This window comes from Erythrolamprus reginae, chromosome 1 (genome assembly GCF_031021105.1).
Source record: "Erythrolamprus reginae isolate rEryReg1 chromosome 1, rEryReg1.hap1, whole genome shotgun sequence".
NCBI classification, from domain to species: domain Eukaryota; kingdom Metazoa; phylum Chordata; class Lepidosauria; order Squamata; family Dipsadidae; genus Erythrolamprus; species Erythrolamprus reginae.
In genome coordinates, this window is record NC_091950.1 from 373,560,402 (window position 1) to 373,583,665 (window position 23,264).

General features: G+C 48.4%; 1 protein-coding gene across 5 annotated transcripts in view; it reads right to left on the reverse strand.

The window, feature by feature from the left end:
• Nucleotides 1-23,264, reverse strand: part of LOC139157630 (phosphofurin acidic cluster sorting protein 1-like) — a 249,688-nt gene that overhangs the window by 20,399 nt on the left and 206,025 nt on the right. For 3 of the 5 annotated variants that reach the window (XR_011557518.1, XR_011557517.1, XM_070734610.1), the window contains exons 9-15: nt 23,106-23,257; nt 11,853-11,985; nt 8,325-8,429; nt 7,459-7,565; nt 5,730-5,884; nt 4,517-4,627; nt 4,288-4,390 (exon numbers count right to left, since the gene is read on the reverse strand). Coding sequence is in view for 3 of the 5 variants with exons in the window: in XM_070734610.1 (XP_070590711.1) it covers nt 4,288-4,390; nt 4,517-4,627; nt 5,730-5,884; nt 7,459-7,565; nt 8,325-8,429; nt 11,853-11,985; nt 23,106-23,257 (866 nt within the window). In the remaining 2 variants the exon portion in view is untranslated. Of the gene's footprint in view, nt 1-4,287; nt 4,391-4,516; nt 4,628-5,729; nt 5,885-7,458; nt 7,566-8,324; nt 8,430-11,852; nt 11,986-13,018; nt 13,147-16,119; nt 16,192-17,183; nt 17,278-23,105; nt 23,258-23,264 lie in introns of all 5 variants that reach the window. The other 2 variants (XM_070734609.1, XM_070734608.1) reach the window with 1 other exon arrangement.

Genomic DNA, 23,264 nt, shown 5'->3' on the forward strand with positions numbered 1-23,264 from the left:
GTTTCTTCGGACGAAGAAGAAGGTGGGAGTGACTCGGCCGAGGAGGGCTTGGCACACAACCCAGGCAGTCAATCTCCCTTATCTTCTGTTGATTCAGATGATGACATTTTGGACCCACGCAAGCGCAGAATTATGCGTAGAAGAGACCAAGTAAGAACATATTACAGGAAATAAGGGAGGCCACCTGTGTTTGGGTGGGGCTCCAGTAATTAGGGCTGCTGCTATAAATAGCAGCATGTAGGTTTGGCCGTTGTGGAAGAATATCTGATCGGAGTTCGTCAGGGAACTTGTGTTGTTGGACTTTGAAACCAAAGCAGAACAACGTGTGTGTGTGTCTCACTTCGTTGGAAGAAGAAGGGGTGTGAAGTTTCTTCACAGCTGCTAGCTAAGTACTTAATGACTCCTTAAGGGAAATTGTACAGACTACCCGGTTTTTTTGGGAAGAGTGCTCTTTGCAATACAAAAAGAGTGCTTTGCTTATTTTGAATTTTGTGATAAAGAACATTGTTTTGAATTTTCAAACGTGTGTGCATCTGAAATTTGTACCCTTGAATTTTCGGGAGGCTCATACCATAGAGCCCGGCAGAACATGCTGCAGCTGGTGGGTGGCAAGCTACCTGAAGAAACATCACTTAGATCAGGGCGGGTTCTACTTCCCTTCCCCACCGGTTCACATCATGACGGAAGTGCATGTTCTGCGTGTACGTGTCCCTTCCCAGAAATGACCCTCTGCACATGTGCAGAAGCCTTTGCGCATACATAGAGGTTTTTTAAAAAAATCCGCGCAACCAGAGAACCGGTTCAGGGGCGTGGATCGCCCATCACTGCTCCCAGTTTGGCGAGCAGTACCGAATTTTCACTACAAGTTCTAAAAAACCAGTCTGAACCAGCAGCAACCCACCACTGACCTACATGCAGCCTAGGTCTGTGATAGCAAACCTATGGCACATGTGCTGGAAGTGGCACCCAGAGCTGTTTTTCCCAGCATGCGGAGCCATTGCCTGTTGCTCTTCTGAGTTCTGGTGCACCGCCCAGCAGGTTTTAATTCGAATGTGCGTGCCAAAAACTAGAAGAGCAGCTGCGCACTCCTGGAAGATGATCTCATTTCTAGAGTGTGCGTGCACACGGGCCAGTTGGTCTGGTTTGGGGATTCTGGTGGTCGCTTCCCTCCCTCGCTGCCCATGAGAGCTTCTTGTGTGGCCGCAGGTGGTTCGGAGTACCGCTAGACCAGCAGTCGGTGAGGGCAGGGTAGGGGGGGTGGGCTGCCTAGGCAGAGGACCCCCGTTGCTGCCCAGGCTAGGCTGTGCATTTGGAGTTTCCCCAGCTGACACATGGTGCTCAGAAGGCAGGCTCCTTTTGGGTGGCGATCACTGTTGGGTCACGTAGTTCAGCGGGGAGTCCCACGTAATTTGAGGGTGGGGTTTTTTGTTCCCAGACCAGCTCCAAGCAAGCGGTGCAGGCGGCAGAACAAGAGAAGGACTCGCCCCACCTAGGTCCCTCCAAACAGGTCACCCTCCCTAGCCTTCCCACTGAACTACACCTGTGATCGCCCACCCAAAAGGAGCCTGCCTTCTGATCTCTTCTAAGCATCAGCACTTTCCTACACAAATGAACCGGGGTGTGAAAAGCGCTTCCTCTCTATCTGCATCTATTATTAGTTCTGCCTCCTGCCCCCCAAGACGAACAAGAGGCTGCTACCTCGGGGCCACCAGCCGCAACCTGGATGCAGAGAGGGGTGGAGAGCTGGTAACAGCAAGTAGTAGAGGGATAGAGCTTTTTGCGCCTGCAACTCGTTCGCTGCAGAAAGAGCTTGGAGGGGGGGCTCCTTTTGCGTGGGCGATCAATGTTGGGTCGTATAATTCAGTAGTTAGGGTTGCCCCCACCCTCCTTGCCTTTCGCAAACTCCTCAAAACCCACCTCTGTCGTCAGGCATGGGGAAATTGATTCTCCTGGGCTGTTTCTGCTTAACGTATGGTTTGTATGAGATGCATGATTGTTTTTTATATTAAGGGTTTTAAATTGTTTTAATGTATTGGATTTGTACTGTTCCTTGTTGTGAGCCGCCCTGAGTCTTTGGAGAGGGGCAGCATACAAATCTAATAAAAATTAATATTAATATAACAACAGCATGCAGGTAGAGGGGAAGAGCTTTTTGCGCCTGCAGCTCGTTTGCTGCAGAAAGAGCGGGCGCCTGGAAGAGCTTGGAGGGGAGGCTCCTTTTGGGTGGGCAATCAATGTTGGGTCGCATAATTCAGTGGGAGGCTACATAGGGAGACTCTTCAGAGGGATCTGTTCAGAGGGACCAATTCAGATGCATTTTTTTTCTTTCCAGAGCAGCTCCAACCAAGTGGTGCAGGCGGCGGCACAAGAACCGCTGAAGTTTGTGCACCGCTTGCTTGAAGCTGGTCTGGAAAGGGAAAAAACCTCTGGTGGGGTGGGAGGGAACCCTCAGCCTGCTGTTCCTGCCGCCTCCACCCCTTCACACCTGGCGGTGGCAGTTCTCACACTGCCACTTCCCCGGCAGTTGTGGTAAGTGGTAAGAGATGCACTGGCTGGGAAAGCTCTCTCAGGAGAAATCTAAGGCAACAACATTTGCTGGCGTGAACAGTCATGCTGGACGCTGCTGGGAGTGCTAGGCTGGCTGGAGGAGGAGGAGGAGCAGCGGCAGACCATTCGCGCTGACAAAATTTGGTGCAGGAGGCTTTCCAGGCCCAAAATGGACCGAGGGGGTCCGCCTTCTTCCGCACGAATCCCAGCGACCGGTTAGGTCCCACAGAGTTGGCCTTCTCCGGGTTCCGTCGACGAAACAATGTCGTCTGTCGGGACCCAGGGGAAGAGCCTTCTCTGTGGCGGCCCCGACCTTCTGGAATCAATTCCCCCCGGAGAGTAGGATTGCCCCCACCCTCCTTGCCTTTCGCAAACTCCTCAAAACCCACCTCTGTCGTCAGGCATGGGGAAATTGATTCCCCTGGGCCGTTTCCACTTTATGTATGGTCTGTATGAGATGTATGATTGTTTTTTATATTAAGGATTTTAAGTTGTTTTAATGTATTGGATTTGTACTGTTGCTTGTTGTGAGCCGCTCTGAGTCTTTGGAGAGGGGCGGTATACAAATCTAATAAATAATAATAAAAATCATAATAATGTGTGGGTGGCGCAGGTGTACATACGTGGGGGGCAGTCATGTATGCATGTGCAGGTGGGGTGCGCATTGCATTGTGGGTGCTGCGATGCATGGGAACTATTGGGGGGGCACGCACATACTTTTGGCACACAACCACAAAAAAGTTCCCCATCATTGGTCTAGGTGTTCTGGCCAGAAGCCACCAATGCAAATGCCTACAAAGCAATACCAGAAGTACAAGTCCCGTACATGGCAATGGAGGCAGGAAGCCACCTCATCGCAATCCTTGTACATAACACAATCATGTATCCAGATAACTAAATCACTTCTTTATGACTTACTGCCCTGCCCTACCCTTCTCCCCCCAACCTCTCACATCACCAATGGGAAGGTTTCATTTCCCGCCAGGTCATAATGAGTCGGTCAACGACGTCAAGTAGATAAGAGCTGGGTCAGACACATAGAGTTTTTTTCTGGTTTCGAAGCATCACAGAAATTATCCTGTTTTTAAATATACTGCTCAAAAAAAATAAAGGAAACCCTCAAAGAACACATCCTAGACCTGAATGAATGAAATATTCTCATTGAGTACTTTGCTCTGTACAAAACTGAATGTGCACAACAGCATGTTAAATTGATTGTCAATGAAAGTTGATTCCTAAGTGGACAGTTTGATTTCACAGAAGTCTGATTGACTTGGAGTTATATTGTTTAAATGTTCCCTTTATTCCTTTGAACAGTGAATAAGGCCTATTTCAGAGTATTCTCTACAGCAGTGTTTCCCAACCTTGGCAACTTGAAGATATCTGGACTTCAACTCCCAGAATTCCCCAGCCAGCATTTGCTGGCTGGGGAATTCTGGGAGTTGAAGTCCAGATATCTTCAAGTTGCCAAGGTTGGGAAACACTGCACTACAGTATGTTTTGTGTCTGTCCTATCTCAACACGGCAGAGAACAAACCAGTCTTCCTTCTCAGTCCTCACTGCCCAGCCCAGTACACCCACCCTCCCACACACCAAGAAATAGGGGAATGCAGCCATGGACCACAAAAGGTGGGCTCCCTGTTGGGTGGGTTCAAATAAGTAATGCTGTTACTGAGTGAGGCCTCTAGGAGAGTGAAAGGATGGAGGGATGAAAGGAAGGAAGACTGCAAGCTGTCCTACCTTTTCTGTTTGTAGGTCAACATAGCCTCTGAAATGGGTAGTTGGTGAGATACATTGGCACCTGTAATGAACTGAGCAACCCGGCCAGGGATGTCCACGGTGTCTGGAAAGTGATGGAGAGAAGGGGTTGGGAAGAGGCACACCAGAGCACCAGTGGGGGCCAACAGCTCCTTAGATGTCAGATATCCTATGACTGGTCTGCACTGCTGCAGCCAGTTCTAGCTCTTACCTGAATTAGGGGCTTCAACTCTGCTAAAGAGTTCTCTCCAGGCTGCATCCAGGAACAGAGTGCTGTATCTATTATCAACTGAACCAAGGTACTTGGCCAGCGGGTGAGAGCCTGGGAAGGACACAGAGAAGGGTTTAAACCAAGGGGAGAAAAAGCGGACAATACCAAACAAGACAATTTCCTCATCGTCTCCTAACAAACTTGAGCCAATGCTCAGAAATGTCTGAGTAAATATACAGGAATAGCAAATTGCTTCTTCTCCACATTTCTCTAGCCCAGTGGTTCTCAACCTGGGGGTCAGGACCCCTTTGGGGGTCGAATGACTGTTTCACAGGGGTCACCTAAGACCATGGGAAAAGACAAATTTCCCATGGTGTTAGGAACTAAAGCTTCTATTCTGGTGTCTTGGAACATATTTTTATAATCTGAGTAATCAGACATTTATAGTGGGGGTGTTGGGAGAATTGGTGTGCGACTTATGGTTGGGGGTCACCACAACATGAGGAACTGTATTAAGGGATTGTGGCATTAAAAGGTTGAGAACCACTGCTCTAGCCCATGTTTTCTTTTTCCTGGTTGGCATAGCTGCTTTTGCATGTTAACAAAAAGGAACGGAGGGAGGGAGGGAGGGAGGGAGGGAGGGAGGAAGGAAGGAAGGAAGGAAGGAAGGAAGGAAGGAAGGAAGGAAGGAAGGAAGGAAGGAAAGGAGGAATCGAATCGAATCCCAGCAGCCGATCAGGTCCCACAGAATTGGCCTTCTCCGGGTCCTATTGACTAAACAATGTCATTTGGCGGGACGCAGGGGAAAAGCCTTCTCTGTGGCAGCCCCGCCCTCTGGAATCAACTCCCTCTGGAGATTTGAACTGCTCCCACCCTCCTCGCCTTCCGCAAGACTCTGGAGACCTAACTATGTCGCCAGGCATAGGGAAATTGATATATCCCCTTTGGCTAGTAAGATTCATGTGTGGTTATGATTGGGTAGTGTTGATTGTTTTTAATGATAGTGGGTTTCTTAAATTTAGTTTTTAATTATTGGATTTGTACCATATTGTTTATTGTTGCTGTGAGCCGCTCCGAATCTTCGGAGAAGGGCGGCATACAAATCTAATAAATTATTATTATTAGAAGGAAGGAAGGGAGGGAGGGAGGGAGGCTCCCCGGTTTAAATACACCACATCTTTTCAGAACTGGCGCCAGGGAGCAAGATTCTTACCCAAGGGCACCACGAGAAAACGGAGGTAGTTCAGCCAATCAGGAGTCTTGCTGGCTAGCTGCTCCACAAAAAAGCGCAGGACGATGCTCAGGTAGCTCTGATCCCCTGCCACAGCCACTTTCACTGGGGGAGGCATGTGGGAGTTACAGTTACAGCTGCGGAGGAAGAGAAAATTTGAGAGGCTGCAGATCCAGGAGAGCAAAACCAAACCTCCCTCTCCCCACCCCACTGTTATGCTCCACCAGAGCTGGCAGCAGAGTCGGACAGTGAGGAGGCTGGGAAGGACCATGGGCCAAGCCTGGAGTCTGGAGAAGGCTCTGTATTGGAGCCAGAGATGGGGCCAGGGCAGTGAAGGGCTACCAAATTCTTTACTACCACATGGTGGGCGTGGCTTATGCAGAATGTCCCGCATTTTCTTTCAACATCTTTCAGTGCAAATTGGGTGCTCTGGGGTGGAGCTCTATTTTCGCTACCCCACTGCGTTCTCCCCCATCCGGGCAGTAGCCCACCCCTGGGCCATCTGGGAGGTCTTTGCTGACTGCAGAGCCTCCACAGGCTGACCTGAGCGAGCCAGAAGAACAGAGGGAGCCTGTTCCCAATGCCGCATGCGCAGAGCTGCCAGAAGGCAAGAAAAGTCATGGAGGAAAAGGACTACTCGGGAATAAGGCTTAGAGATGATTGGCCACTCCCATAGGACATAAAAGTGGAACAAATGGAAGTGCTGGTTGCAGGAAGCATGCTTCATCCTTATATAGTGTGAGGGCGTGACCCAATTACCCAGCAGCACTACTTATAAGTGACTCTTCTCCTAGCCAGCCATTCATGTCTTTTACATGACCTCCAAACTCTAGCATCCTAGCAGATGGTTCGCTCACATCCTGCAGAAATAGTTATGGACTCTGAGGATGCAGAGGAGGTGGAGGGGCGAGGCAGGCATCCTGTATTCCTGGTGCCTGAGAGTGACAGTGACAGTGATGAGGGGTCAGGGTCAAAACGACAGCCAGGGCCTTTAGCACTGCCTGACTTGAGTGAATCAGCACTTCCTGTCAGGAATGAAACAGCACTTCCTGTCAGCAATGAGTTAGCATTTTCAGGGCTGAGTGACTCAGGGAAAGAGGAGGAACCACTTCTGGATGCTAGAGTTTGGAGGTCATGTAAAAGACACGAATGGCTGGCTAGGAGAAGAGTCACTCATAAGTAGTGCTGCTGGGTAATTGGGTCATGCCGTCACACTATTTAGGAATGAGGCATGCTCCGCCTTGTTGCAGAAAAACAACGTTGGTCATTGAGGAATCATCTTGACTCTTGCATTAGTTTTGGATTTTAAAAGGGCACATTCTTGGCTTTGTTAATGAGCTTCGGTCTTCTAGTCAATTTCTGAGAACTCTGGCTATAGCTGGCAATTATTACCAAATTTATCTTCACTCTGGGACTTTAGCCAACTGATAACACTTTGGTAGATTTGCTTTTTTCTGTGAAAAGACTCTTAAAAGACTTTTACAACATTGGGACTTTTGTACGTATTAAATCCTTTTATTAATTGGACAGTTTGTGTGCATCTAATTATTGGGGCTGGCACCAGGACAGAACAAAAGCGGGACCAAAAGAAAAGGAATTCCCAGAGTGGCTTCGCGGTCCACATAACCAAGTACCAAAGTTCTCAAACACATGGTTAACTTGGGAAACATGTCAGAGTCTGTTCACCGCGGCCTCGGCTGACTATACTCACTATCTCTGAATGCGAGAAACAATTGTGTTGAAGGCAGCCTGGACATCTGCCATGGAGCAGGTGGAGACCATGGGTTGCTTGTGTTCTTGGAGCTGATCACACAGGTACTGCCAACATCAAACAAGAAACATAGAGAACAAAAGAGCTAAAACAAATATGCAACATCTCCGGTCTCAAATTCTGGGCTCTGTGGTTTGAATGGGAGGAGATCTGATCCTGAGCTAAGAAAGAAGGACTTTTTGGGGATTTAACTTTAAATCTGTATGACGCTTTTCCAGGCAAAATTGAGCCAAGGGAAAAGGTGATATTGAATTTACGTCAATGTTCAGCATATTTAGATTATTATGTTGCCTTACTCTTATGTTCATTCGATACCATATAATTCATTAATCTGGAGAGTCATTTATACATCTGATGTGGTATACTCCTCTGTACATTTAATTGTTTTAATGTACATTTAATTGTTTTAAATGCTTTGCCCCCTTTTTTTGGCCAATGTGCTCTGCAACAGGAGTCTCCAACCTTGGCCACTTTAAGCCTGGTGGACCAACTCCCTGGGGAGTCCCCTTCCCTGGGGAATTCTGGGAGTTGAAGTCCACCAGGCTTAAAGCAAGCAAGGTTGGAAAATGCTGCTCTGTAAAACCATGAACCACTTTTCACAAGTTTCCCTTTCTTTTGGAGCGGAGGATTTAGTTAAGTGGAGGATTTAGTTAAGGTCTTCAAACAGAGACTGGACAGTCATCTTTCTGGGATGGTTTAGCATTGAGCAGGGGGTTGAACCCGATGACCCTGGAGGTCCCTTCCAACTCTATGATTCTATGATTCTCTAACCCTTGTGCAATCAGATGCCTTCAGGGCTTCCTCACCTGGCCTTGCCACTCTGTGATGTTCACCAGGATGATGCTCTCAGGCAGCTGCTCGTCTGAGACCAGGATCTGGTTGAGCTGATCGTACACAGATTTCCGGGGCACCTGCAACAGCAAAGGACAAACGTCTATGGAGGTTCTCAGTCATCCAGGTTACATGGTTGTCCCAAAGGTGCTTTCTCTTTTCAAGAGGCAACCGGACTTTCTGGTTTTTCTTTGAAGATGTTTCAATCGGCCTCCTGGAGGAGAATTCAATTCAATTCAATTCAATTTATTAGATTTGTATGCCGCCCCTCTCCGAAGACTCGGGGCGGCTCACAACAATAATAAAAACAATATTCCAGCGAAAACAAATCTAATATTAAAAAGCACATAAAACACTATCATATTTAAAAAAGCAAACAACAAGTTAAACATCTTCACAAAAAACCCCCCCGAAGAAGTCCAATTGCTTCTTGAAAAATCAGCCTTGGGACTACCTTGTCTGGGACAGTTCAAATCCCTGTATCATCAAAGAGCATAAAAGGTAGCAGAGACTTTGTCTGTCTTGGGAAAATTCCAAACGTCTTCACTGCTTTGATTTTGTTTCTCCACTCCAGATGTAAGACATTTCTCTTTCCTTGTTTATTTATTGTTTATTCATTTATTGGATTTGTATGCCGCCCCTCTCCGAGGACTCGGGGCGGCTCACAACATACATAAAAAAACACAATGATACATCTAAATCCAGTTAATACAATTAAAACCCTAAAAATCCTAGTATAATTTAGAACACACATTATCATTCTTACTCCTGGTGCGATACTCCTGGTGCAATGTGCGCACAGCTCTGGATAACTGGCAGGTGGGCGTGTCCTGGTGAGATTTTGCTCCTGCGCATGCAGCAAAATCTTGCCAGAGGACAGGCACAAGTGAGATTTCAGCAATTGCTGAAATGTCACACGCACGTGCATCCTCTCACAAGACTTTGCTTCTTGTGCATGCTATTAGTATATCTCGGTGCAGCTAGGCTGCGAGACCTTTGACATACGCAGAGCAGAGTTTAAAGTAAGAGTGTGGATGTGTGATACAGCCAGTAACAACACAGACTTAGTATGCTAAACAAGTATTATTTACATATATGCATATCTACAAGCACAAAGCAGAAACAAACAACAAACCGCACATAGCAGCACGAAGCAGAATATACGTACTCCCCCCACAAGGTAAAGGCAAAGAATGAATGAGCTCTCCAGCATCATCAACAGGAGAGAGTGCTGGCGCCCTCTTATGGCGAACCAGCCAAAGTCCTTAAAGGTATACAGTGATCCCCCGCTCGTTGCGAGGGTTCCGTTCCAGGAACCCCCGCAACGAGCGGGTTTTCGCGAAGTAGCGCTGCGGAAGTACAAACACCATCTGCGCATGTGCAGATGGTGTTTTTACTTCCGCAGCGCTAGCGAGGAGCCGAAGATTGAGGACTCAGCTCGGAAGCTGCACGGGTGTTTTAAAAGGTCTCCGCCGGCATGGGGGGCTTCTTAGCACCCCCCCAAACCCGAGTTGGGGGTTCGGGAGGTGGTAGGAAGCCCCCCATGCCGGCGGAGACCTTTTAAAACACCCGTGCAGCTTCCGAGCTGAGTCCTCAAGCCAAGCGCAGAAGTTAGCCTTGAATCCCTTTGAATCCCGCCGCTTCTGCTGGATACGGGCGATGGGGGGGCGAGCTGCCACAGCCCCTGGCTTCCGCGCCGCTCGTCCCACCCACCGCCCATATCCAGCAGAAGCTGCTGGATTCAAAGTGCTGCTGGGAGCCGCAGGCGAAAGGAGCTCGGGCATCGGAGCGCGGCGCCAGGCATTGTTCTCCGGACCCCGCCCGCTCAGCCCCGCGGCGGCCCTTTCCCTCTCCAGGCTGCGGGCGGGGTCCGGAGAACAATGCCCGAGCTCCTTTCGCCTGCGGCTCCCAGCCCACCGCCTGTCTCCTGCTGCCCGGTTTAGCCAGGACACGAGCGGCGAAATGACTTGGAGGAATGTGAAGCTGAAACCGGCCGGTTTCAGCTTCACATTCCTCCAAGTCATTTCGCCGCTCGTGTCCTGGCTAAACCGGGCAGCAGGAGACAGGCTTTGAGTTTTGGCTGCGGGGGGAGAAGTAGGACTTTCCTAACTCCCTCGCCCCGCAGCCAAAACTCAAAGCCTGTCTCCTGCTGCCCGGTTTAGCCAGGACATGAGCGGCGAAATGACTTGGAGGAATGTGAAGGCTCAGCGGATCAAGGCCGGCTCCTCTCGGCCCAAGCGGCTGCCTTGATCCGCTGAGCCTGGCTGGCCCGGAAGATCGTAGCGCGCGTTGGCTGCACCGGCGGCGACATTGCTGCCGGCTTGGCTTTGCTCGCCGCTGCAGCCAACGCGCGCTACGATCTTCCGGGCGAGCCAGGCTCAGTGACGGAAGGCAGCCGCTTGGGCCGAGAGGAGCCGGCCTTGATCCGCTGAGCCTGGCTGGCCCGGAAGATCGTAGCGCGCGTTGGCTGCAGCGGCGAGCGAAGCCAAGCCGGCAGCAATGTCGCCGCCGGTGCAGCCAACGCGCGCTACGATCTTCCGGGCCAGCCAGGCTCAGCGGATCAAGGCCGGCTCCTCTCGGCCCAAGCGGCTGCCTTCCGTCACTGAGCCTGGCTCGCCCGGAAGATCGTAGCGCGCGTTGGCTGCACCGGCGGCGACATTGCTGCCGGCTTGGCTTCGCTCGCCGCTGCAGCCAACGCGCGCTACGATCTTCCGGGCCAGCCAGGCTCAGTCACGGAAGGCAGCTGCTTGGTCCGGGATGCTGGGCCGAAAGGAGCCGGGCTTGAAGATCGCAGCGCGTGTTGGCTGCGGTGGCGAGGGCTTGCAATGGAGGGTGGAGGAAGCGGCCATGGGAGGGCGAGCTGCCTCAGGGAGGAGGATCGGGCGGGACCAGGTGGGGGCTGGAATTTCTCCGCTGGGAAGAAGCAGCCAGGGCGAAGGGCGGGCGAGCGGCGAAGGGCGGGCGAGCGGGTGCTGGGGAGGGCTTCTCGCCCTCCCGCCAGCAAGAGGGGGGAGCGAACGGCGTGGGCAGGCGAAGGGCGGGCGAGCGGCAGCGAGGAGTTTGCGTGGGCGGTGGGGAAACTCCTCGCTGACGCCAGCAAGAGGGGGAAGACCCAGGGAAGCCGCCCAGCAGCTGATCTCCCGGTTGCCATCTACGCATGCGTGCCCGGCACGCATGCGTAGATGGTATTTTGACTTCCGGGTTGAAAAATCGCGAATTACCCTGTTCGCAATGGTCGGGGACGCAATAACCGGGGGATCACTGTATTGCATCTTTAAAGGTATAAACTACAATTGGTAATTTACATACATGGCAACCCCAAATACTGGTGAGTACCATGTACTAACACATGCGCAGAAGCAAAATCTTGCCTGGACACGTGTGCCTGCCGGTCACTCGGAGCTACACACGCATTGCCGGTTTTACTACTGGTACGCAGTGTGTCCCGTACTGGCTAGCAATCCAATACTGCTTCCCTGCCATCCCGCTCACCACCGCCTAACCTGGCTGTTCTGCCGGGAATCTGGGGAGCCCTCACTGTCCAGGCTCCCAGTCCGGTCACTGTGGCTCTTGGAGTTTTGTCGATCCTTGACCGACATGCTGCGAGGTCGCCAGAGCTGCTTGTTCTCAGCTTTGCTGAAAGACAAAACAAGAAGGTTATCAGCACAGGTTGTGGGAGGATAGCTCGGCCTCAGGTACCCATAGAAAGTCCGTGCTGAGCTACTGAGCAAACGCCAGGGGTAGCCAGAGCTTCTAAGACATCAACGGCTATCGAGACCCAAAAATAGAGACTGAAGAGAGGGGGGGCTAAAAAGTTCACGCTTGCAACAGGGATTAATTAGACATTGTAAAATAAACAATAATGTTTGTCAAAGTCTATAAAAACCGACCAAAGGCATAGTTCCCTCTAAGCTGAGCAGTGAGCAATCGCTCACTTAAAAATCATCAACTCAGAGTTTTCCAAACCTGCCCAGAAGCCGAGAGGGAAAGAGTGAGAGGGAAGGAGAGAGAGAGGAAGAGAGGAAGAGAGAGAAACAGATAGAAAAAAGAGAGGAAGGAAAAGAGAAAGAAAAAGAATGGGAGTAAGGAAGAGAGAAAGAAAATCAAAATCTAGTTTGAAACTAGCTCAACTATTTAAGTGGCATTTTGATATTGATAGAGTTGCCCTATTATGAGCTCACTGTTATAGACACACAGTACAGTATTTTATTTTGAAATTCTCTGAGGCAAAACAGGGTGGGGTTTTTATTTGTTTGTTTGTTTGTTTGTTTATTTATTTATTTATTATTTCTGTGCCGCCCAGTCCCGAAGGGACTGCCGCTCAGACACTATACTTTTCCGCCCCCCCCCCCCAAAAAAATTAGAGGGAACACTGACCAAAGGTACCACCGCTTATGCTTTGGTTATTTATATGCTATGGCAATTTAAGGTTGAAATATCTGGGAAAACATCTTAGGTTTTGGAGGAATTTACTGATTCAATTACCTCACGAAATCTTAGGCCAAGAATCCATGCCTGAGCCACAGCAGACTTAAGGTTTCTACCTCAATATTGGTCCCGGGGGAGGGGTGGGAGAAGAACATTTTTTAATAAAAACCTCCTCTCTGTGGCCAACATAGACGCTACCTATGCAAGATCAGCTTCCCATTGCCGATGGGGCCTTTCTTACCTGGGGGAAACAGTGGCTGGGAATTCCGGCTTGCTTACATTGCTCAGTTGGGCAAGCCTGTCCATGCTGCTCTCCTTCAACACCGTCTCGGCTGCTCCTCCTGGGCAGGAATCGTTTGCCTCCAGCTCCTGAGATCATGTGGTTATTAGATTTCCAACATGCCCAATAACCAAAGAAATGATGATGCACAGAAAGCATTGGGAAGTTTTGTTTGGTGGGTGCGTTTTGCTTTGGAGCCCTCAGAAGAACGTCAAGTGGAATGGCTTGACTGGCATGACTCTTTACCCACTGGTGAGCTTTCTCCTTCAACTTCTTCCTACACCTCAATTCCCTAATGCACATTTCTACCCCCTCCCCTTCTACATCATTACGGCCATCTCTGTAGCTCACCCCAGCCAAACTGACAAAAGCAGTAAGAACGCTAACAGTGAGGTTGAATTAGGAGTTGTTTCACCCTTTCAAAAAAGAGCCCAGTTTAATTTTGACGATTCTAGAAGGTGGGGAGGAAATACTCGACTGTGCCTGCAAAGCTGGAGGTGGTCCTTGACTTACAACCACAGCTGTAACCAGAATCTCAGTCGTTGAGCAAAGGGGTTGTTAAAATGAGATGTCAGAGGACTGCTTCACACAATGACTGCAATTCTGGCACTCCTGAATTAGGTCGTTCAGCGGTCAAGCAGAAGGAATCCCATATAAGGAGCGCTGGGTCCCTTGGGGGCAGTGGTGGGCTCCTACGGGAACGGTCAGTTCCGGTAGCAAAATTTGGAGCTCCACCCCAGAGCACCCAATTTGCACTGAAAGATGTTGAAACAAAATGCATAAGCCACGCCCACAGTGTGGTAGTAAAAAATTTGGTAACCCATCACTGCTTGGGAGGCCTGACATCTCTCTGCTGGGGAACTAAAAATGCTCCCTGCCAAAATCCAAGCAGGATTTTCAGCCCCTGGGCAGAAGAGATCCTCATGCGCAACTTTACCATGTCTCTCAAACCCTCACTTGGGTGTGCCCTGTGTCCTCCTTTCGTTACTGCGCTGCCTCTCTGCTCAGGGGCTGAAATTTTGGTTCCCTTCGTCTCTGGGGGCTGCCTGCCCAAGGATTTCAACTCCATGTCTGCTTGGATTTCAATAGAGCAGGGATGGCAAACCTATGGCATGGTGCCACAGGTGGCATGCGGAGTCATATCTGCTGGCACACCAGCCGTTGCCCTAGCTCAGCTCCAATGTGCATATGTGTGCTGGTCAGCTGATTTTTGGCTCGCACAGAGGCTTTGGGAGGGCATTTTTGGCTTCCAGGGAGCCTCCAGGGGAATGTGGGAGGGCGTTTTTACCCTCCCCCAGCTCCAGGGAAGCCTTTGGAGTCTGGGGAGAGTGAAACAGGAGCCTAGTGGGCCCATCAGAAGTTGGGAAACAGGTCATTTCTGGTATCCAGAGGGCCTCTAGGGTTCAGGGGAAGCTGTTTTCACTCTTCCCAGGCATTGAATTATGGGTGTGGGCACTTGCGCATGCGCAATAGCACTTGTCCAGGTTCTTTCAGCACCCGAGGAAAAAATGGTTCGCCATCACTGCAGTAGAGTCTCCCTTTGGATTTGAGTGTGGATTTCAACCATCTAAGCAATCATGAAACTGAAATCCTTTGGCAGGGAGCTCTTTCAGCCAGTCTTCAGAGGCGAGAAAGAGTCCTCTTGGCAGGCTTGCAGGCTTTGCCACGGGGACTTTCTCGGGAAGCCAGCAGACAAGACTGCCCACGGCAGCCATGGGATTGCTTGTAAGTGCAAACTGGTTGCCAAGAAGCAGCCAGATCGCTATCGTGAGATTGGGAATATTTTGCAATAATAATAATAATAATAATTTATTAGATTTGTATGCCGCCCCTCTCCGAAGACTCGGGGCTCGGGAATATTTCGCAATGGTCTGAAAAGGGCTTTAGAGGCTATAGTGTAACCCTTTCCAATGCCATCGTTAATTCAAACCCTCATTAAGCAAACGGCCGTAAGTCAAGGACTACCTGTATAAATAAAGGTGTGATTCCATTGTGCATGGAGATGGTGGGATGAATCAACAACCGAAATGGCCACCAAATCTAGCTCTTGAGAAAAAAAGTATCAACCAAACAGAGCTACGTACAACCATTGCGTTTTCAAAATTCCCTTCACCATGGTGCTTCCTAAATTCCCTTCCTCCCATCCACTGCTACTCCAGTATGTAGAAATGCCAGCAAATGTTTCAGTATCCACAGAGGCTCTGGATGCTTATAGAGTAGAAGAAAAGCACAGGGGACTGTATATCATGCAAATGTACTATTGGGGAGTCGTACCCAGAATATAGAGTGGATGACTAGTGTATCTAGCACCGATAAAGAAAGAATTAATGCTAGAATTTCCCCAAACATTACCAATGGATCTCAAGGGCTCCTAGAGTCTTTTTCTCCCACCACCTCTAAAGTTGCTGCTCACTCAGACGTTACAACAGATTGAAGCAGGAAGATGCTCAGACCAACCACTTACAAATGCTTCATTTGTGAAAGATTTATTGCTCTAAAAATTCTCCAAATAGTTTTGTCTAGTGCAGGGGTAGGCAAAGTTGGCTCTTCTCTGCCTTGTGGACTTCAACTCCCAGAATTCCTGAGCCAATCATGCTAGCTCAGGAATTCTGGGGTTTGAAGTCCACAAGGCAGAGAAGAGCCAACTTTGCCTACCCCTAGGTCTAGTCCACGATTTCTAGTACACGATTTCTCATGAGAAACAATATAAGCAATCACCCAGAGAAAGCATCTCTTTATTGTGAGCTAATGAGTTTAATGGGTCAAAGAAGGCCCCATGAGTAAGTGGCAAGGGTTAGGCACAGCTACACAGCGAGTGCCAGCTATCCCAAAATCCCTGGAGCAGGAGACATGGCAGGTTTGTTTCATTTTAGGAACACTCAACTGTGCAATATTTGGAAATCTGGACCCAAAGACTGTTCTGTTCCCAGTGGAATAGCTCTCGTTTGCCCAGAATAATAAGTAACATGAAGTCAACCATTTGCTCATTTGGATACACTGCCAGATCAGATAGGAGGGTGGCAGAAACTTCATTAAAACAGCCAGGAAAGGAGAGGACTCACCATAGCTGCATTTTCCACAGCAGCCTCATCTTGGGTGCGTGGGATACCCACTTTCCACTTCTCTGCTTCTCCCTGGGAGAGTGGGCAGAGAGCAAGCAGCCATGGAGGAGGGAAAGAAGAAAACGGGTGAGTAGTGACAACTTTGAAATCCTAGGAAAAGGCACAGAGGTTGGGCTATTCCAGATACAGGCACCCATCAAAATACATTGTGCTTTCTCGTTGTCCAGAATATTGGAAACAGAGGAGGTTGTAGGGGGAAATAGCCACCCTCCCTTTCATTTGGTCACTGCAGGAACCCTGCGGACCCAGCTAAGTAAGTCTGGTTGGCTTGCTCCTATCCTACTTCTTCTAAATTTGGGGTGGGTGGGAGGGAAGAAGCTCATTAAGAAAAGACAGAAGGAAGAAAAGCAAATGCATGTAGCAGGAATTGTTATTAAAGCGCAGAGTTTCTGGATGGGCGAACCGGAAAGTCGGGGGAAAGGAAGGAAGGAAGGAAGGAAAGAAGGAAAGAAGGAAGGAAGGAAGGAAAGAAAGAAAGAAGGAAGGAAAGAAGGAAGGAAGGAAGGAAAGAAGGAAGGAAGGAAAGGAGGGAGGGAGGAAGGAAGGAAAGAAGGAAGGAAGGAAGGAAAGAAGGAAGGAAGGAAGGAAGGAAGGAAGGAAAGGAAGGAAGGAAATTGGAAGGAAGGAAGGAAGGAAAGAAGGAAGGAAAGAAGGAAGGAAGGAAAGGAGGGAGGGAGGGAGGAAGGAAGGAAGGAAAGAAGGAAGGAAGGAAGGAAAAGGAAGGAAGGAAGGAAGGAAGGAAGGAAAGGAGGGAGGGAGGGAGGAAGGAAGGAAGGAAAGAAGGAAGGAAGGAAGGAAAAGGAAGGAAGGAAGGAAATTGGAAGGAAGGAGAAGGAAGGAAGGAAGGAAGGAAGGAAAAGGAGGGAAGGAAGGAAGGAAAAGGAGGGAAGGAAGGAAAGAAAAGGAAGGAAGGAAGGAAAGAAAAGGAAGGAAGGAAGGAAAAGGAAAGAAGGAAGGAAAAGGAAGGAAGGAAGGAAGGAAGGAAGGAAGGAATAACAACTCACAGGGCTGCCCGACTCTCGCTCCTGCCCTTTCTGGCTGTGCAGACTGCTGATCTCAGTCTGGGAACCAGAGTGAGAGACGCCCTCAAAGAAGCGCCTGCAGAAGAAACAGACAGACAGACAAAGAGACAGACAGACAGAAAGAGAAATGAGGGAGAAGTGAAGTCACCGTAACCCAAGCTTGAATTCCACCCCATTCTCTATCCCCCCCCACGGAGCACCACAAGCAAACCCATCACCAAAGCCCTGGTCTTTCAGCAACACAAAAAGATAGTTGGGAGGGAGGGAGGGAGGGAGGGCCGATCCTTCTGAGCAAAGGGGTTTGGAAGTGTCACTTTCAACAGAGAAGGAATAAAATAAGAGCAAAGCACTTCTACTTCCCGTTGGAACAAGTTACATTCTTCCCCAACAAACTAGATTCTCTCTTCAAGTAACGGAATCTGCAGAAGAAAGACGAACAGCTATTGTTCAAACCTATTGTTAGGATTGAAATGGCTGTTGCCGGGGGGGGCGGGGGGGGGGGGGGGCGGAGAGAAATCAAATGGAAAACTCAAAGGTAACACTTGGTTATCTTCTTATGATTTTTATCATAGGAAGAGAAACCAAGTGAGTCTGCTTTGGCTCAAGCTTGCAACATTATTTTTCATAACGATTTGCACCAACAGCAAAACTGAAGGATGAGATCTACACTGCAGATCGGTCCAACTCCGAACTATTGCACAGCATTAAAACACATTGCTGGGTTTAGGTAAGATAGAGTTGCGTTATTTCTATTGGAAAATAAATAAGAGTTTGGAGATATGGATATTTACTCAAATCTACCTGCAAGAACATGGATTACATGATTCTTCGTATAGATCTTGCATTTCCAGTACAATGGTACCTCTACTTAAGAACTTAATTTGTGCCGTAACCAGGTTCTTAAGTAGAGAAGTTTGTAAATAGAAGCAATTTTTCCCATAGGAATCAATGTAAAAGCAAATAATGCGTGCAAACCCATTAGGAAAGAAATAAAAGCTCAGAATTTGGGTGGGAGGGGGAGGAGAAAGAAGAGGAGGAGGAGAGTTGCTGCCGAAGGAAAAAGGTGAGGTGAGGGGAATCAAAAAAATCCAAAACTTTAACGCTTAAAAAAATTAAAAAGGGATTCTGAGAGGAGGAGCACACGTCTCCCATACACCCGGTGCGAGGCTGCCTTCCTTACACTGCGCCAGAGAGAGAAACTCAGGGGAAATGGCAGGAAACTGGCCAGGCCTTCGTGCCGCTCTCAAATTTCCTGGGAAATTTTTCCAGGCTCGGGTTCTTAAGTAGAAAATGGTTCTTAAGAGGAGGCAAAAAAATCTTGAACACCCATTTCTTATCTAGAAAAGTTCTTTAAGTAGAGGTATTATTAGGTAGAGGTACCACTGTATTTGAAAAGGAGCAAGTCATAAGAACATAAGAACGTAAGAAGAGCCATGCTGAATCAGGCCAAAGCCCATCGAGTCCAGCATTCTGTGTCACACAGTGGCTCACCACTTGTCCGTAGGGATCTTGAGCAGAAAGAGAAGGCAAGACCCTCCCTTTCTCCTGACCCCCCAACAAATGGTACTCAAGGGAATCCTGCCTGCCTCAAGCAACATAGAGGCGGCACATCGACATCCATTTCAATAACCACCGATATACTTGGCATCCATGAATCTGTCTAATCCTGCCTTGAAGCTATCAAGGCTAACAGCTATCACGACCTCTTCTGGAAGTGAATTCCATAAACCAACGATCCTCTGGGTGAAGAAATATTTCCCTTGATTTGTCCTCACTTTCTTACCTATGAGCTTTAGGGAGTGCCCCCTTGTCCTAGTATTGTGTGGTAGAGAAAATAATTTTTCTCTATCCACCTTTTCTATCCCATAAGTCTAAACGGTCTGGTGAACACAGGTACATCTTACACAAGGTGGAATTACCCAAGTGAGCTAAGATTTTCCCAGATTTCACATTATACATACAAAGGTTAAAAAAACAAAGGTTACAATGTAAAAGGAGACAGGTTCCCCGCAAAATCGAATGAAGGAATGAATAAAAATCATATGAAGACTTTTGCAAAGAACTTGTCTCCTTTTACATTGTAACCTTTATATAATTATTTCTTTGTTAATAATTGACCGTAAATTGCCCAGAGTTTCTATGTGAGGGGGATGGAAGTTCCATAATGTGATAACGAAATAAAAATTGAAACTAATGGGATGTGCATATTTATGCATGTATTTATGTATCCATAACCCCTTTATAATACTACGCATGTGTCAGGGAATACCTGCAGAAGACCATAACCTCAAGGCAAGCTCTACTGAGAAATTAATCTTAGTGTAAAACAAAAGAAAGCTAATATACTCTAAGGAAAAGTGCCATCAACTGGCAATTCCCATGTGCTTCTAACTACCCTAACATTAATTCACTCAGATCAGACTAACATCTCTTCAAAGATGGAAACATCTGGGCAAAGAGATTTCTAATAGAATTAATTTCAAGGATATTCTCTTTAAAATGCCATGTCAAATTCCAAAAAAGGGGGCTTATAAAAAGGCATTACCATATCACTAAAGGCACTGAATGGATATTTTTTCTCAAAGGAAAAGGAGGAAGGTGCCCTCCCCAGGGGTGGAGTCTGGTTTCTTCCGCCGCTAGTTCGCTCAGGACACGCCACGCGGGTGCTTCACATGCATGCGTGTAGGCACAGTACTTTTAAAAAGCTTCTGAGCATGTGCAGAAGCAAAAAACGAGATGGCGGTGCCTATGGCACTGACAAGAGAACCGGCTTTGGGGCCTGGCAGTCCTGGGTCACTGCTGAGTCCAGCAACCCAGGCCGCCAAGTTACTACTGGTTGTTTAGAACCGGTCTGAACCCACCTCTGACCCTCCCCCTTTTCTCAGGTCCTTATTGATCTGCAGAACATTCTCAAACTTACAGGACAAACACAACCTTCTTTGTGGATTAATCTGCAAGGCCAATTTTCCTGGAGATTTGAGGTGTTCATTATGCACCTCTATTATCTATGCTTCAAATGTGATATCAATGAGAACAATAAGTGATTTATCCACCATTAATGAAACAAATTTACAAGAAATTGTGCAGATATGATCTTCAGGAACGAGGAGAATCTTTTCTAAAATATTTGCTATTGGGAGAAACATGCATGGAACCACCGGAGAAGTTCCAAGGAAGTAATAGTCTTGTGTCCTGCTTTGTAAAGTCAGATATTCCCTCCAAGTTTTTTCTACTATCAAAAAGTAAAAATTGAACCTCATCCTCTGAGTGTGCTGGACAACAATTGCCAAGCATCAGAGTTACAGCTGTACCCATCCGTGAAGCACCAAGTCAGAAAAATCTGTTTATTCTTTTCAGTAGGACAATATTCAATTCCATCTATGCTCTGATTGTCCACTGCACTTTTCCCAATACAGTGTTCCCTCGATTGTCGCGGGTTCGAACTTCGCGAATAGCCTATACCAGTGTTTCCCAACCTTTTTTGAGCCGCGGCACATTATTCATATTTTCAAAATCCTGGGGAACACTGAACGGGGGGGGCATGGGGGGGGCGCGGGGGGGCTAAAGAAAAGTTTGGACAAAAAAAACCTCTCTTCCTCCATTTCACTCTATTTCTCCCTCCCTCTTTCTCTCTCTTCCTTCCTTCCCTTCTTTCTCTCTCTCCATCCCTCTTTCTTTCTTTCTTTCTTTCTTTCTTCCTCTCTTTTTTGCTCTCTTTCTCTCTCTCTCCCTCCTTCCCTCCCTCTATGTCTTTCTCTCTCCCTTGCTCTCTCTCTGCCTCTCTTGCTATCTCTCTTTCATTCTCTCTTTCGCTCTCTTTCTGTCTCTCTTGCTGTCTTTCTCTCTCTCTTTCTCTCTCTCTCTGTCTCTCTTGCTATCTCTTTGTCTCTCTGTCTCTCTTACTATCTCTTTCTCTCTCTCTTGCTATCTCTTTCTTTCTTTTTTTCTCTCTCTCTTGCTATGTCTCTCTTTCTCTCTCTGTCTCCCTCCCTCTTTCCTTTCTATCTCTCCCTCCCTCTTTCCTCCCTCCCTCTTTCCTTTCTATCTCTCCCTCCCTCTTTCCTTTCTATCTCTCCCTCCCTCTTTCCTTTCTATCTCTCCCTCCCTCTTTCCTTTCTATCTTTCTCTCCGTCCCTCAGCGGCGGCAAAGAAGAAGGAAGGCAGGCTGCAGAGGGCACCGAGGACAAGAGCGCTCGCTCGCTCCCTCGCCCTCTGACTTCCCTCCCTCGCTGCTGAAGGGACGAGCGCGGGCACGCTGCAAGAAGGGGGTTTTTTGCTCTTTTTTTTCCTTCCCCGCCTCACGGGAGAGAGTGAGAGAGAGAAAGAGCAGCGCCCTGTCGGTTCCGAGCGCAGCTAGGGAAAGCGGCCTCGAGCCGAGTGCGAACTGCGGGATGCGGCAAAGGACTCCTTGTCAACCAAAAAAGAGTGGGGGTGGCAAAGGCAAAGCCTGGGAGGCGGGGAAGGGAAGAGTGGGAGACCCCCAGACAGAACGGCTGAGGGGAAGGAAAGACGGAAGGAGGGAGGGATTGAGAAGCGAAGCCAGGGAGGGCTGAGAGAAAAGGGGAGCAGCGTGCGCGAGAGATGGGCGGGGCGTGCATTCCCGAAACGGATGGAGAAAGCCCTCTCTCGCAGCGAAAGTGCTCCCAGCCAGGGGGCTACGAGAGAGGGCTGGGAGCGCTTTCGTCCCGAGGAGCTGAAGCTGCAGCCGCAGCAGCCGTGAGAGAAGTCGCGCCCCAAGGCAGGGGGCGGCGGCGGAGGAGAGGGGGCAGATCAGGCGGGGAGCTTGGCAGCACACCTGCCTGTGTCTCGCGGCACACTAGTGTGCCGCGGCACACCGGTTGGAAAACGCTGGCCTATACCACGGTTTTTCAAAAAATATTAATTAAAAAATACTTTGCGTTTTTTCCCCTATACCACGGTTTTTCCCACCCAATGACATCATATGTCATCGCCAAACTAATAATTTTTGCAAATAAATAACAAAAAAAATAATTATTGTTAATAAATAATTATGTTTATAAATATCAGGATCACTAAGTGTCTTATTCAATGGTGAGTACCAGTAATAATGGTGAGTAAATGGTTGTTAAAGGAATGGGAAATGGTAATTCAGGGGTTTAAAGTGTTAAGGGATGGCTTGTGATACTGCCCATAGCCAAAAATGGTGTATTTACTTCCGCATCTCTACTTCACGGAAATTCGACTTTCGCGGGCGGTCTCGGAACGCATCCCCCGCGGAAATCGAGGGAACACTGTAGTGAAATTTGCAGAACAAAGAGATACAGATTAACTGTAGACCTATATATCTCTCAGGTTACCACTAAATGTTCCTAAAACTAGACGCCTGTCCCCGTAAAAGAAAAACCATATGAAAACACTGAAAGAGATAGTCCACCGCTTCCTCAGGCAAGCACTAAAATACAAAATTCACCACCAGTCTCTCTCTTCTTTTACCCCGTGATTTGCAAGACAGACTAAGCATAATTGCCCGAGAGGAGCTTGACTACTTCATCAATCCCTGCTGGTCTGTTGTGGCTTATGCAAGGCTCTTTTATTAGCCTGTCACATTTAAGGTCAGCCTCAAGCTATCCCCATCTATCACTAAATTACTTTATGATCCCAAGTCTCCCCTTTCCCAGCAAATGAATCACAAATGCGGAAACTCGGTTGGAAGGAAAGTCAGGCCTGCCATCCCAAATATGACTCTCTGGGATTGAGCCTCAGTGAACTCAACTAGGGCTTGCTTTAGAGTAGATGTGCAAAGGATTCCTGGATGGGCATGGAGTTATTTAAATTTTGGAGGCAATGTTGAGAGGCTGAAATCCGAAAAAAGCTTTGCGGGACAAATATTCCCTGCCACAGTTCATCAAGCCAGACTCAGTGGCTTTTCATACGAGCTCTTACCTCAAAGTTGGTTTAGGAGTGCTGTGCACACTTTCATTATCTTCGATCTCGGGGCCGCTGTCGCTGTTGTTGCATTCCTCAAGGCTGTCATAGAGCAGACCCAGGTCCTCCTCTACTTCTTGGGTCTGATCCACTGGGTCGGAATCCAAAACCTGGAGA